At 35.7% G+C, this 15,174-nt stretch overlaps 1 protein-coding gene across 1 annotated transcript; it reads left to right on the top strand.

Moving 5' to 3' along the window:
* Positions 1-5,973: 5,973 nt before the first annotated feature.
* TSN (translin) lies at positions 5,974-13,908 on the top strand. The gene is made up of 6 exons (XM_003763775.4): positions 5,974-6,202; positions 7,478-7,571; positions 8,556-8,652; positions 9,620-9,735; positions 10,502-10,581; positions 11,898-13,908. Exons 1-6 carry the CDS (start codon positions 6,137-6,139, stop codon positions 12,129-12,131), a joined length of 687 nt encoding a protein of 228 aa, XP_003763823.1. The 5' UTR covers positions 5,974-6,136; the 3' UTR covers positions 12,132-13,908.
* The last annotated feature ends 1,266 nt before the right edge of the window (positions 13,909-15,174 follow it).

Raw genomic sequence — 15,174 nt, 5'->3', positions numbered from 1 at the left:
TATTCAAGCATACATAATCTATTTTCCTTTACATAATCCTACTCCTCATCTATACTATGACCTCTAATCCTTTGACCCCTTAATTCTCAGGCCATCTTCCTCCAATTAGCCACTCTTTCCTCTTCTTCCCATCTATTGAACCAATTCAATCCTACCTTGCCCTCCTCGCTTGAATCTCTAATCCCCTATCATATCACCAATCATTCTACCTAGCCAAGCCTCAGCCTTGTATCATTCCCCCCATTTTTAACTATATATGTGCTGCTAAATGAAGGTGGAGAAAATCATGCAACTGTTGTGATTGAGTCTAATACAGACTTGTTACATAACCTCAACAGGGCCCTTACTGCTGTGAGGCAATCCTACAATACTTCCCTTACCAATTTGCTATCCTTTCTTTCCAGAGCAACTCTTCCAAACCTTTTTATCCCTCCACAAAACTCCTATGGCTCCTTCCTCCTCCCACGCTGTCAGCTTTTCTTTTCTTTCTTCTCTACCCTTACCTCGGTCCACATGAATTACCATACCCATACCAGTAGGTGCCCTGCCCAAAATATAAATTTTGATCATTGAAACCTTACAACATATTTTGGGGTTTAAGGACTAGGACTCAAGAGGCCTTTAATCCAAACAATAGAGCTCAGGCCAAGACCCTAAGTCATTATTTGGGCATGCTCAGAGTCAATGTAAATTGCAATTGTTTGTTTTGGCCAGAAATCTTGAGAGTCTTTCCCTATCAGATTGCTAATTTTTTTTTTTTTAAACTAGGTGAAAGGCCATTCTCTGCTTCATTTATTATCTAGCCTTAATCATTGGTGGGCACTACCTCAGTCAAATTGAGACCTGTTCAAGATCTTTATTTAAAAATTTAAAAAGTCAAGGTCTCCCACTGAATCCAGGGCCACCTCCAGTCCTTCTGATCTATATCTGGCCACTCTAGATGGCTCTGGAGAGGAGAGGGAAGCAGGGGACCTTGCACAGCCTCCCTCACCTAACTCTAATTCATTTGCATGTCATGGCATCATCTCCCTGATGTCAGGGTTTCTTCAAAACTGGTAGAACAAACAACAATCTCTCAACTGGGAATCTACCTCATTTTACAGAAAAAAACTGAGGTCATTCACTATGAACTCCTTCTTTCTTTCTCCTATCACTCTGATATCTTCTGCCACTATCTCCTCCACTTGTTCCACATAATGAAATCTTACTCCCTACCAAGGCTAACCCCTCTACTTATTTGTGATCCCATTTTGTCTAATCTCCTCCAATAGACTGTCCTCTCTATCATCAAATTCTTTGATTTTCAGTCTTTCCCTCTCTACTGGCTCATTTTCTACTGCCTGCAAAAAGCTGTCTCCTCTCACTTGATCCTTCCATCCCTGCTATTTATTATCCTAAATTTTTTTGCCCTTTGTAGCCAAACTCTATAATAAGTGCTTCCACTTTTTGTTCTTTTACTCTGTTCTTGACAACTTATAATATGACTTCTTACCTTCTCCAAAATTACTAATGGTTTCTTAGTTTGTTAAATATGACCTCTTCAAAATCCTCATTCTCTTTGACCTTTCTGTAGCTGCTGACATTTTTGATCACTGATAGTCTCTTTTCTCTAGGTTTTTAGGGCATTACCTTTCTGGTTTTCTTCATCTATCTGACCAATCATGACTCTTTTGTTGGATTCTCCTCTAGATCAATAGTAGATGTCCCATAGATTCCTCTGTCCTGGGCTCTTTTCTCCCTTTATTCTACTTTGCTTGGGGATCTCATCAGCTTTCAGATTCTCTCTTGAGAGGTTTGAACTGGGATCTATTGTTGGCTAGTCAATGAGAGCCAGAGTTATTTGGGTTTTGTAAAGGGCAGGAACTTTGGAGAAATATACTTAAGGCTCAGTAAGACAATGGTTATCTAGTTTAGCATTTGAGTCCTCTAGTTCAGTATGATTGATTTAATCTTACAACAAATAATGGTTCCCTAGTGATATAATGATTGGTTTATACTCAGTATACTGTAATGATGTAATGATTATAGAGCATATAAACTGGGGACAAACTGAGCCAGAAAGAGACTTCAAAACAGACCGTTGTGGTGGCTGTTCTGCATTCTTCTACTGAACCAAGACCTGTTTGGGAGGGCCTCCAGAAAGTTAGCCGAGCTCCAGGCAAGGAGACAGACTGTGAAGGAGACAATAAAGACTTTTGGACTTTATCTCTGGATATTCATGGTGATTCATCTGCTGAAACAAAGGCTGGGCCCAAGACTTCCAGAAAGCTAACCAGAACACTACAGGGTTTAAAGGATATTCAACAAATTTTAAGTTAAGAAGAACCTCATTAGTGATGTTTTATTGATTTGACCCATTTCAAGATCTTATCATATCTTTTAAATGATTGTGGAAAGATGAAAGCCAATGACTAATATTAGTATAGGAATTTTATATAAATATATATACACACATATATATTTAGGGATAATCAGATAAGATAAGCCTCCAAACTTTAAACTCCAAGCTCTAAGTTCATACTTCATTAACCTGTTATAAAGTTCACTTGGGTAAATACAAGAATGCTGACTCTACCTTTAGTCCTGTGGGACAAAGACCAACATGGGTAAGAAGATGGTAAGTATCTGGACCTCCATCCTCTTTTGCTTAATCACTGTGGCCAAGCCAGCATGGATGGAATGTCCTCATATGACATAGAAAGTATCCCACCTTATTTTGCCCCCTCCCCCCCCCCTTAAGTGATACACAAAGCCCCAAACAACATGAGAAAGCACCTATCTTAGGAGCACTTAGTAATGACCCCTTGCCTTACCTATCCTGTGATCACATGTATGGTTACATCATTTCTGGCCCTCCTGGAGATTGTAGTTTACTTTTTCTCTCCTGTGAATCTTGGTATCAAAAAAGTAAGGCTCTGAGGACAATGAGGTATCTTAGATCATCAGGAAGATATGAGGTCTCACTCATTAAAGTATACCATCATCCTTTAATAAATGATTATTGAGTCAGCACTCTGACTCAGAATTTCTTGCAGATTAGACATTTTTGGGGCCACAGTCTTCTCTTCAGATTTTAAACTATTTGAGGATAAGAAATGCCTTTTGTCTCTTTTTGTATCACTTAACACAGTGCCAATACATAGTAGATGCTTAATAAATGTTTATTGATGGATTGATCAATTGCTTGATTGACTCCTAGTTGTCTCTAGACCCCACTTGGAGAGCTGCTGCTCTAGTGAACATAATGCTAACTTGAGATTCAGAAAACCAAATCACTGCTCTGCCACTTAACTGAGTGATCTTGATTAAATACCTTATTCTCTTTGGTCTTTAGTTTCCTATCTATAAAATAAAATGAATGACCTCTATTTGCACTGTTGGAGGAAATATCCATCTCAATAAAAGATTTTGAATTCACTGAATCAACCAAGAATTTAAATATTTGTCCTGACATTGGCTGAAATACTGGGGAGGATTCAAAGACAAAAAAACAGGGAAAAAAATAATGAGTTTACCTGTATATGTTAGTTATGAAATTATGACTCTTAAGTTTATTCAGCTTTCACAACATTGAAGGAAACATCAGATTATCTTTTCTTTAAGAGATAAATATCCTAGATCACAATATATAATTATTTCTGTCACTCTGACATAATTTTGCTATAAGAGACCTTAGAATCCTAATGGTTGTTCAGATTTTTTTGGTGAGATGTGAATTTATGCATGTTTGATAATAAAACCTAAATTTTTTCTTTTTTTTTATTGAAGTTTTTTGTTTTTAAAACATATATAAGGATAATTTTTCACCAGTGACCCTTGAAAAACCTTGTGTTCCAATTCCCTCCTTCCCCTCAACCCCTTCTCTAGATGGCAAGTAATCCAGAGTATGTTAAACATGGGAAATATATATGTAAATCAAATATAGGCATACATATTTATTTAATCATTTTGTTGCATAAGAAAATCAGATTAAAAAGGAAAAAAATAAAATTCAAGCAAACAACAATAAAAGAAGTGAAAATGCTATGTTGTGGTCCAGACTCAGTTCCCACAGTCCTCTCACTGGGTGTAGATGGCTCTCATCACAAAATCTTGACACTGGCCTGAATTGTTTCATTGTTGAGAAGGGCCAAGTTCATCAGAATTGATCATCGTATAATTTTGCTGTTGCTGTGTATAATAAACTTCACTTAGCATTAGTTAATATAAGTCTCTCCAGGCTTTTCTGAAATCATCTGCTGATTGTTTCTTACAGAACAATAATATTCCAAAACATTCATATACCATAATTTATTCAACCATTCTCCAATTGATGGGCATCCACATAGTTTCTAGTTTCTTGGCACTATAAAAAGGGCTGCCACAAACTGTGGGTCCCTTTCCCTGCTTTAAGATCTCTTTGGGATACAAGTCCAGTAGAAACACTGCTGGATCAAGGATATGCACAGTTTAATAACCTTGCGCATAGTTTGAGTTTTTTTCTTGATTCTATAATTTCTCTTTTGCGGTAAATATATATTTTAGCATCCATTATGCACTACATAGACTCAGGAGAAATTTCTCCCCTAACAATTTAGAGCTGGAAAAGACCTAAAGTCAGCAACAACCCCTTCATTTTACAATTGTGGAAACTCAGGTCCAAAGAAGTTAAAGGACTTGCCCAGCATGATGACATAAGACAGGACTCATTGTAGATTTTATTTTTTAATTTTTTTAGGGCATTAAAATTATTTCTTCCATCTGGGAGTTTAAAATTTGCCTGTTACTGGTTTTCATCTTTCCCCAATCATTTAAAAGATGTAGTAAGACTTTCAAATGCTCAAGTACCATAAACACTAAATTCCTCTTAATTTAGAGTGTGTGATAATTCTGACAGTTCAGTATCTATGATTCTTATTGCCTAAAAACTATGAAACTTAATCTAGAAATTCTATCGTGGGGGAATAGAGGAGACTTTTTGTGATTTTAAAATTTATTTTTGCTCTGCATTCCCATTTATACTTTGATTTAGAATAAGCATTGGATATAACGGTACATTCATCCCTTTAACATTCTGGCCTTTCCACTAATTTCCCTTACAGAAGCTTCCTCCCTTCTGGCCTTCTCACACTTCCTCCGACTGGCTGCTTCCTCCCAGAATTCTCATTTTAAGGTTCTCTCTCAGGTCAGCAGCCATATCTTTCTTCCTCTCCAGAATGAGCACTTGTGTTTCCAGACTTTGCCAACATTCCCGCTCACCCCTGCCTGCTTCTTTTACCATTAGAGTGTAAGCTCTTAGGGCTGGCGCTTTCTTCCTGCTTTTATTTGCATCTCAAGTGTTTAGTTCAGTACCCAGCACATTGCGAGAGCTTAATAGATACTTAATTTGGATGTTCTTTCCTCCAATCTCTTAGTGCTTTTATTACTGTATTATTGAAATGACATCGCTATAAAAACCAATTTAATTTATTATTCCATCGAAAAATATTTTGAAGTCACAGAAGTTTTCCACTTTTTACTTCACTATCAGGAGAAACGCTATTACTCTGATTCGTGCCTACAATAAAAGCTAGTACTGCTTGTGATTTTTTTTTTTTTTTAAAAAGCTGCTGGAATAATTGCTAAGGATGCCTCAAATACTGGTCCTCCCTCCTCCCTCCTCCCTCCTCCCTCCTCCCTCCTCCCTCCTCCCTCCTCCCTCCTCCCTCCTCCCTCCTCCCTCCTCCCTCCTCCCTCCCATAGGACCATGTGCCGGAGGGGGGGGAGCGGGGCGCGCTACTCTTCAGGGCGCCTAAAATAGTGCCTGTTCAAAATCCTCGGACAACAACTCCCATCTCTGTAGTCGCTTAGCATCCCCACCACCTCATCGGGAAGCGCTCTAGGATGTGGCCAGACCCCTAGCAGCGGCAAGAATCGCTTTCATAGTCCGGGAAACGAACGGATATCAATATCAGGCAGCGCGGAGGGCAGCCTCTCGCTGTCCCCGGCGCGCCGAGGGGTCAGCGAGGACCCCTGCGACGGCTGCGACGACGGACTCGTGGGCGTGAAAAGCGGGAGTCTGGGCGGCAGATTTTCTGTAGTTGTTTTATAAACTAGACTCCTTTCTATTAGCTCTGTAGCCCTCTCGTAATCAGTGTTCCCCTCTACCTTCAACAGCATGTCTGTGAGCGAGATCTTCATCGAACTGCAGGGATTCCTGGCTGCTGAGCAGGACATCCGAGAGGCGAGGCTTCCCCCGGGTTTAACGCTCGGCCTCTTCCCCTCCGCCCCCCCCTCCCCCCAACCCCAGCCTCGTTAAACCTTTGTCCCTCGGGCCTTTCCTCTCCCCCTCCCTCCCCGCTCTCCTCGTCCTGGGGAGCTCCGGCGCTTTCCCTGCGGCTTCTTGCGGGCCTGCGCTCGGGCCCCGCCCCCCCGGCTTTGCTGCTCCTGAGAAAATCGCAGGCCAGTCCTGCGCCTCATCCAGGAGATTTTGTTAGATTTAGTTACTCATTCTAGCTTCTTTACCTGAACATCTGGTTTCTAGAACCCGAAACGTGCACCTGCAGCATCGTGGCAATGATCATAATGAGCGTAGGGGTGGAAGAGCACTTATTTTATTTAGTCCGATCTAATAATTTCGCAGATACGGGTAAACAGAGACCTAGCGAGGGGAGTGTGACTCGCCTGGGGTTCTATTCGTAGTAAATACATCCTTTGACTCCAAATCCATTGCTCTTCGTGCTGCTCGGAGCAGAAAAGGAAGATTAGAGAGTGTTGGGATTTGGGGAGTGGGGGTGGCAAAGAAAGGGCTAAAGTCCAGTCTGATTCCCAGTCATCTAAATAGTCCAAATCCCGGGAGATTTAGATTTTTGTGGTCAATGTTCTTGGAAAACATTACACCGAGGACGGCATCGTGTAAAAATTTACAAAATAGGGAGAGAATGTGGGCTTTGCCTCTATTTGAGTCAATTCAGTGGAACCATCTTTTCTTTCCCTAATGATCCCCCTCCCTCTTCCACCCCGATTTAATTTTATAGTCTAAGTTTTTGTTTATTAAGGTAATGGGCCTTTAAAAAGTTTTGATGGCTGCTGTGAATGAAAAATGCAGAAAAGTGGATTTTTTTTTTTAAGCAATTATAGGACTTTTAATATTCGATTTAAAAAGTTTTGATGGCTGCTGTGAATGAAAAATGCAGAAAAGTGGATTTTTTTTTTTAAGCAATTATAGGACTTTTAATATTCGATTTAAAAAGTTTTGATGGCTGCTGTGAATGAAAAATGCAGAAAAGTGGATTTTTTTTTAAGCAATTATAGGACTTTTAATATTCGATTTATTTAGGATGTGGGAACAAGTGATAATGATTTGAACTTTACAGGTTTTTTCATTTGAATATTAATTAAGTGGGTGGTATTTTTAGTGGGAAGTGTGAAAAGCTAAAGCTTTATGAGTTTAAACTTGTGGTGCTAGAGATTATATTAAAGTTATTTAATAATTTAATCTTTCATTCTCTTCCCTCAGGAAATCCGGAAAGTTGTGCAGAGTTTAGAGCAGACAGCCCGAGAAATTTTAACTTTGCTTCAAGGGGTACATCAAGGTGCTGGATTTCAGGATAGTGAGTTCATATTTGTTTTGATATTGATAGTAGAGAGATCATTGCTTCTACAGTATGTGCATTTCCAGCCAGTGATTGTAATTCACACATTGTACACATGTATGGCCTTGTATTTTCTGTTTAAAATGACCATTTTGCTTTTAATGATGTTGTTTATGGATTGAAGAAGTAAGTTGCTATTTATTTTTTAGGTTTACTGAATTCTAAGGTTGGTTTGTATCTTTAAATGACTTTGAATATCTGTATTATATAATTTGTTATTTAAAAATCCTATGATGAAATTCCACTAAAAGTATGCCTGTGGCATTTGAGAGTTATAATTTAATTCTTTTGTTTTATAGTGTCCCTAGTTGAGTGTGCTGTGGTTTGTATTTATAAACTAAAGGTAATAAGTATTGTTTCTGATTCAAGGGTTTTACAATCAACTCCATGAATTAGAAGCAAATTTGTGTCAAAAGTCAAACTGAAGATCCTTATGCATAGCATGAGCCCACGTAGTTGAAATGTAGTTTATTATAATCCTTTTTCCTGCATTTGTTGATGACATTGGTAACCACTGGCTCATTGAAGGAAAGGGGCTGGCTGATAAGACTCAATATAAGGTGATGTTAGTTATCATAGTTATCATAATTAATAGTATGAAAAATAATATCAAGGGTAGTTTGCATCTTTCTGAGGAAAACTTTTGTCTCCTCAACATATCTTTTCCTTAATCCTCATATTCCCCTCATTTTCCAATTTGGACATAGACTAGTTTTCTATGTCTGTTTTTAAATTGGTTAGTCACTATCACTTTGAAAGTCAAGGTTATCCTTTTCAGACACAGTTGAGGTAGTAGAAATGTATATTAACAATGGTTCTGAAGCAAAAAATATGTTGCTTTGTTTCCAGGTGCTTTACATATGGAGACAATTTAGGCTAGAACCTTATGTGATATTCAGTCTTGCCTTCATTTCTTAATTTTGATCATCTTTTTACGATCAGTTCCAAAGAAATGTCTGAAAGCTCGAGAACATTTTGACACAGTAAAAACACAGCTCACATCTCTGAAGACCAAGTTCCCTGCTGAACAGTACTACAGGTTTGTGAGAAATTTAATGTGTTTTGTAGAAAACCAAACTAGAGAATGTCTCATTGATGTTATTAGTAAGCTACACCTGAAACTCTGCAGACACTGTGCTGAGGAGTCAGGTAACAGATGGGAGGGATTGGCCTTTTATATTTAAAGCTGAAATGAAATAATAAAGTCTTTATCTTATAGACTTTTTTTGAAGAAACGAAATAGTATTTTATTTTATAGACTTATTCTATGTGAGAGTCTGGTGACATTTAGCCAAAATTTTAGAATTCAGCTGTTTCAATTTCCATTAATTTTTAAGAAAGACAAATATTGCAGAATCTGCGTAGTGAGGAACATTTGGGTGATCTGTTTGAGCCTCATGTTTCAGGTAAAGATGGTTGAAAACAAGTGAAATTAGTTTACTTGTTTGAATTTACAAGACAGAGCTATGACAGCTAGGATGAGAGCCCAGTTCCACAAACTCCCAGACATTTCTTAGAAAGCATTTCTAATTTGGCTACAGTAATGACGAACAAGAAGATAACTTGAGGTGGGAATGGAATTTTTCTAATTTGCACAAGTTTTAATTTATATGCTTCTTTCTTTTATTTTTTTATTTAATAGCCTTTTATTTACAGGATATATGCATGGGTAACTTTACAGCATTAACAATTGCCAAACCTCTTGTTCCAATTTTTCACCTCTTACCCCCCACCCCCTCCCCTAGATGGCAGGATGACCAGTAGATGTTAAATATATTAAAATATAAATTAGATACACAATAAGTATACATGACCAAAACGTTATTTTGCTGTACAAAAAGAATCAGACTCTGAAATATTGTACAATTAGCTTGTGAAGGAAATCAAAAATGCAGGTGTGCATAAATATAGGGATTGGGAATTCAATGTAATGGTTTTTAGTCATCTCCCAGAGTTTTTTCTCTGGGCGTAGCTGGTTCAGTTCTTATATGCTTATTTCACTGTAGATTTCATGAGCATTGGCGGTTTGTATTGCAACGCTTGGTCTTCCTGGCAGCATTTGTTGTGTACTTGGAAACAGAAACACTTGTGACCCGAGAAGCAGTTACAGAAATACTTGGCAGTAAGTTTGTTCTTAAATTTAAATTAATAATGATCTATGTAATTTGGGAGGAGGTAATTTTTAAAAATGTTTTCAAGGAAAGACACCTTGGTATTTATTTTTGAGGAAGAAAAAAAAAACTTGGACATGATTGAATAGTTTAATTTGTCATGTTCACAGCTGACTTGAGGGACATTTTAAAAAATTAATTAAAAAAAATCTCAATTCAGAAAAATCTATTATGTCTCTCCATCTTATTTTTTATAACACTTTATAACATTAGCTAAGTTATAACAGACATCTTTTCACATTATATTGGGTCTGGTTAGCCAGCCCCTGAGAAAAAAAAAGAAAAAGCCTCTTGTAATGAATGTGCATAGTCAAGCAAAACATTCCCTCATTGGTCATGGTCCCAGGAAGATGTGTCTCCCTCTGTACCCTGAGTCCATCATATTATGGTCCATCACATGTTTCCTCTTGAGTTTTCTGGAATCTTGGTGGGTCGTTGTGTTGATCATAAATCCTAAGTCTTTTTTGAAGTTTTTTGTCTTTGCAATAGTGTTATTGTTTAAAGTGTTCTGGTTCTATTCTTTTCATTCTGCATCAGGTCATAGAAATCTTGCCAGGTTTCTTTTAAACTACCCCTTTATAACATTCATGCATTATAACTTGTTAATCTCTTCCCCAATTAATGAGTACTGTGGAGAGGGGATAATTTGAATGTGCTATTATATTGGAACCAAATTATATTTGGAGCATAACCTTACTTTAATGTGACATTTTTTAGTTGAACCTGATCGAGAAAGAGGATTTCATTTGGATATTGAAGACTATCTCTCTGGAGTGCTAATTCTTGCTAGTGAACTGGTAAGAGAACACTAATTTGTCTTTTTAAAAAATCAGCTTTTTGAACTATCAAAGGATAGTCAGTGAATACTTAATATTGTTAGCATATTAAGTCTCCTATCATCCAACAAATGTTTATGGAACATATATATTTCCACAGCCCTCATTGAATAATTACTGAGTTAAAATTATGTACCAAGCACTATGCCAGATCTTTTCAGAGATACATGCAATATATCCATGCTCTCAAGTAATATATGATCTATTGGATAAACATATGAAAAGTTAATTAACCACAAGGTAATACCAAATGAGTGTTATAATGTAGACAATACTCTGAGATGTGATTTCCTTCCTTAAGATACAGTCTAATTATGGGAAAAACATTTAAATGCATGAAATATTGTTGGCAAGAGAGGATGTCATCAAATGTACCTTATAGGGTAGGGTAAAGACTATAAATGTGATAGAAATTCAAAAAAGAGAATGCAGTTAGTATGAACTGGAATCATTAGGAAGATTTTCTTAATAGAAGGAGGATCTTTAGCAGGACATAGTAATATGGGTTTGAAGAGAATTGGTTTTAAGTTAATATTACTTATTATTATATTACATTAATATTATAACAATAAAATTAAGATAATTTTAATGTTGGATTCTTAAAATTTTCTTTCTATTGCTTTTGTGTGACTGGTACAGTGATAATCACAACATTTATATGTTTACAACAACAGTTCTTTTTGTTAGATAGTGAATATTTTCATTCCCATTATACTGATGAACAACTAACTGAAGCTTAGAGAAGTTATGACTAGTTCAGGGTCACATAGCTGGTAAATATTAAAGGTAGGAACTGATAGTTTTCTGACTTATTTTTATCATACCAATATGTTTTTCAGTATGAACTATTTAGAAGACTTCATTAATTCTATTCATCTCTAACTAGATTTATAAAAACAGCTGAACTTCCGAGGTCTTTATTAATTTTCATTTGCCTTGTACAGTAGTATAAATGAGTTTTAATCAGTAATCCTGGTACACACATAATTCAGCCTACTTTATTGCAAGACAGTTTAGGTATGATTGGATAAATCTTAGGTGTTTAGTTATAATAAATTTTAACAAGTCTTAAGTAAGCTGAAATTATTTTCAAATGGTTTACTTTAATTGAGAATCTGTATTTATTTAACAGTATATAGAGGAAGTGGGAATTTCGTTTGAAATACCTAGGCATCCTCTTTCCTCCTTTTTTTTTTGTATTATGTTTCAAGTCATGTAGTGCTAAAAGGTAGCATTTTAATGATATATTACAATTTTTTTCCCTTTTCTGTTTACAGTCTCGTCTGTCAGTTAACAGTGTCACTGCTGGGGACTATGCCCGTCCTCTTCATATCTCTACTTTCATTAATGAGCTAGATTCTGGCTTCCGACTTCTGAACTTAAAAAATGATTCACTGAGAAAACGATATGATGGCCTGAAGTATGATGTGAAGAAAGTAGAAGAAGTGGTCTATGACTTGTCAATCCGAGGTTTCAATAAGGAAGCAGCGGCTGCTTGTACAGAGAAATAAATTTCCTACTTGTTGACCTTGCTTACCTCTGATAGTTGCCAGTGAGGGGTGGGAGCTTTAATAATCCCTCTCCTGTGGTAGTTTAGAAGATGCAAATACTAAAAACTTCTCTTTATTTTCTTACCAGTTGCATGGTACAGGTATAAAAAATGAGACACTTTTTTTAAGGAAAAAAAAAAGCCTTCAGAAAGACAAGAATTCCCTTTGTTTGAGTGAACTTATTCTATAATTTAGTGTATTTCAGTTCTGCCAACAGTAGTGACTGCCAACTTCTTGGTTAAAAATAGTTCTCATGTTAATCCTGACTTCCTTGACATATTGTATTGAGTGTTTGATGTCTTGCTTGTACATTTTTCCCTTTGTGATAATTCCTACTCTTTACATATCCCAAAAGGCAGATCATTCATGCCTGGATCTGGCATGAACTTATAGACAATTAAAAAGAATTTTTATAAAATTAAAAAAATATATAAAAACATGTTTCTGGTTAAATAATGCTTTTGTTAATTCAAGTCTTGTGAATGAATTGAGTGTCAAAAGTTTTATATGGGAAGTATTTCTTAAGTATTCTTAATATTTGTAAAAATAAGATTTGATTTGCATAATCAAGCTAAAAATGATTTGAGGAGGTGAAGTGTATATAGGTGTTAGTTTTTGGTGATTTTTTTTTTTTTGGACCCTCTTTAAAGGATGTTATCAGGCTCAAACAAAAATTTAATCTTTAAAAAAAACCTTTGCATTTTGATGTTGCCAAAATGATTCACTTTCATAAGAATTACCGTAAGAACAGTCTGTTTTAAGTTATAATCACATGCTTCATGTGGTATATGCCTAGATGACAAATCACATTTCTAGAAATATTGTTTTTGCAGAAATTTAAATATGTAGTATTTATTTAGACTACATATTTATACTACATAAATGAGAATTCAGCAGCTTGTACCTTGTGTAAAAGAAAGGTATTACCCTTAATACTGTACTTGTGAGGTATGATTAATCTCAAATTGAATGCCATTGGTTTCCTAAGTACGAGTATCAGATTTTAGATTGATGAATTTTGGTACATTATTTCAGCTTTCTCTTTTTCAATTGGTAGGCAGAATTAAGGATACTCTCCGTCAGTTATTCATGGATGTTATGAATGTTATTAAGACTGTAACTATACTGCTTAGAGTTAATTAAGGAAAATTGTCATTCTTTATACTTGTAATACAAAGTAGTTAATAGCCTTGAGGTTGAATAATAGTCATTCTGTTTATAACACAGAACAAACACGACCATAATTTAAGGACTTTGGCCTTTATGCTAAGGAAAATAGAAACAGTGACACAAGTTATTATAGAGATTAATTTATAAACTGTTGACAGCATATAATTTACAGACTATTGACAGCTGTGAATTTTAAAGGTAATCAATGGGAAACATTTTTTGAGAACGCTTTCAAAATAGTGGATTGTAGAAAGATCTGTTTTAAAGGACTTAGCCACTGAAAGATGCTCAGGCAGGTAAAACAAGGCATTTAAAAATAATATCACTATCAGATCTGAAAAGAAAAGGCTTTTCACTTACGTGATCTACAGAAGATGGGGAAAGATGGGGAGTTAATATCAAATTTTTTCTTTTTAAGTATTGATTCTGCTTGAGAGTGTCCAAAGTTCTGTGGGAAAAATGCATTCAAATGGGAGAAGGATAAGTTGATTTTTGAATGTGTGTTTTGTTTATTTGTTTTGCTGTATTGCTGTCATATTAAGAAATAAATTTTTTTTTATTATTTGTAGTGGTAATCAGTGGTTATAATATGAGAATATTTTACATAGAAACTTATTTTCTATAAGCTGGGGCTATAGAAGGATGAGGTTTGAATGTGCACACATCAAATATGCCATGAAAGATTCAACACTGGTCATAAGAAAGTAACATGCGCTAACAATGTCTAAGTAAGGGACAGATTGCTATGTGTTAAAGTTTGGCCCAGGAATCAGAATTCTATTTATGAGATAAAGAGAAACAACAATTATGGTTTTAGCATGACACAAGTTTGGTCACACTTTTAGCATTAAGACGGGGTGGGAGGACATGAAAGAATTTGCAGCTTTTCAGATTTTGAAGGGACCTAAACTCCATTTTATTGTCTTGGTGTTAAAAAAATAAATGAGGGCAGGGGATGAAAAATCATTTTTTATTTTAGAATGAATAGTTTCTATATATATATTAGCTTTAGCTTCCATGGAAATGCAGTAAATGGTGGAATAAGTACACTTTAGGTACAGGCTTGCCAGAAACAATTTTTGTGAATTTGTTTTTAATGAAAGCATTTGAAGAGATTTCCAAATTGGTCAAGATCTCACGTTCTCAGACTTGTTTCATACAAGTTGTTTTAATGTAGCATTGATAAGAATCTTAAATAAGAAAACAGTCACAATATGATTACATAATTTGGGTCAATTTTATGTAATAGAATCTTAGTCATTTAATCTTTCAGAAATGCTTAGGGAGTCATTCTCAAAACCACACAGTACATCTTGGACCACTCCTAACAGCTTCTCCAAACTAATCGTAGATGTGACCTGATGGAACCAAAACATAGTTTCTTAATAATACCCATTTCCTTACTGATCCCATAAGAGGATGGGGAAAGGCAATGAACATGAAGTATTTTTCATCCAAGCCTGGTTACCAGTCAATCTATTTTCTAGGCCCTGAATTTTTAACTTTTCTAAAGGGAAATAATTTAGATGTTAATCTTGCTTTAAAAAAAAAATGTTTTGAAAACTAGATATAATGTTATTTTGGTAATCTTACATATTTTATTTCACACATTTAAAAACATGAAAAGACATCTGTGGGCTTTATCAGACTCCCAGATGGGTCCATGACATAAAAAAAACATGCTCTAGATCTAGGAGAAAGGAGGGGTGGGGATGAAAATTTTAGATTCCTGAGAAAATTGGTTAGATAATGATAAAAGTTTTCTTTCTTCAGGTAAGTCTAGAAAATATTTTAAACTATAGAAATATATAGAAGAAAAATGTTTATTTTAAAA

This window comes from Sarcophilus harrisii, chromosome 3 (assembly GCF_902635505.1).
Source record: "Sarcophilus harrisii chromosome 3, mSarHar1.11, whole genome shotgun sequence".
In the NCBI taxonomy this organism is placed as follows: Eukaryota; Metazoa; Chordata; class Mammalia; order Dasyuromorphia; family Dasyuridae; genus Sarcophilus; species Sarcophilus harrisii.
This window is presented reverse-complemented; position numbering and strand designations above follow the sequence as displayed.

Excerpts from the sequence above, each read along its gene's own strand:
- TSN (XM_003763775.4), top strand. The coding sequence starts at position 6,137 with ATGTCTGTGAGCGAGATCTTCATCGAACTGCAGGGATTCCTGGCTGCT. Across the intron at positions 8,653-9,619 it reads CCTGCTGAACAGTACTACAG|ATTTCATGAGCATTGGCGGT; the intron begins GTTTGTGAGAAA and ends ATTTCACTGTAG. Across the intron at positions 9,736-10,501 it reads AGTTACAGAAATACTTGGCA|TTGAACCTGATCGAGAAAGA; the intron begins GTAAGTTTGTTC and ends GACATTTTTTAG.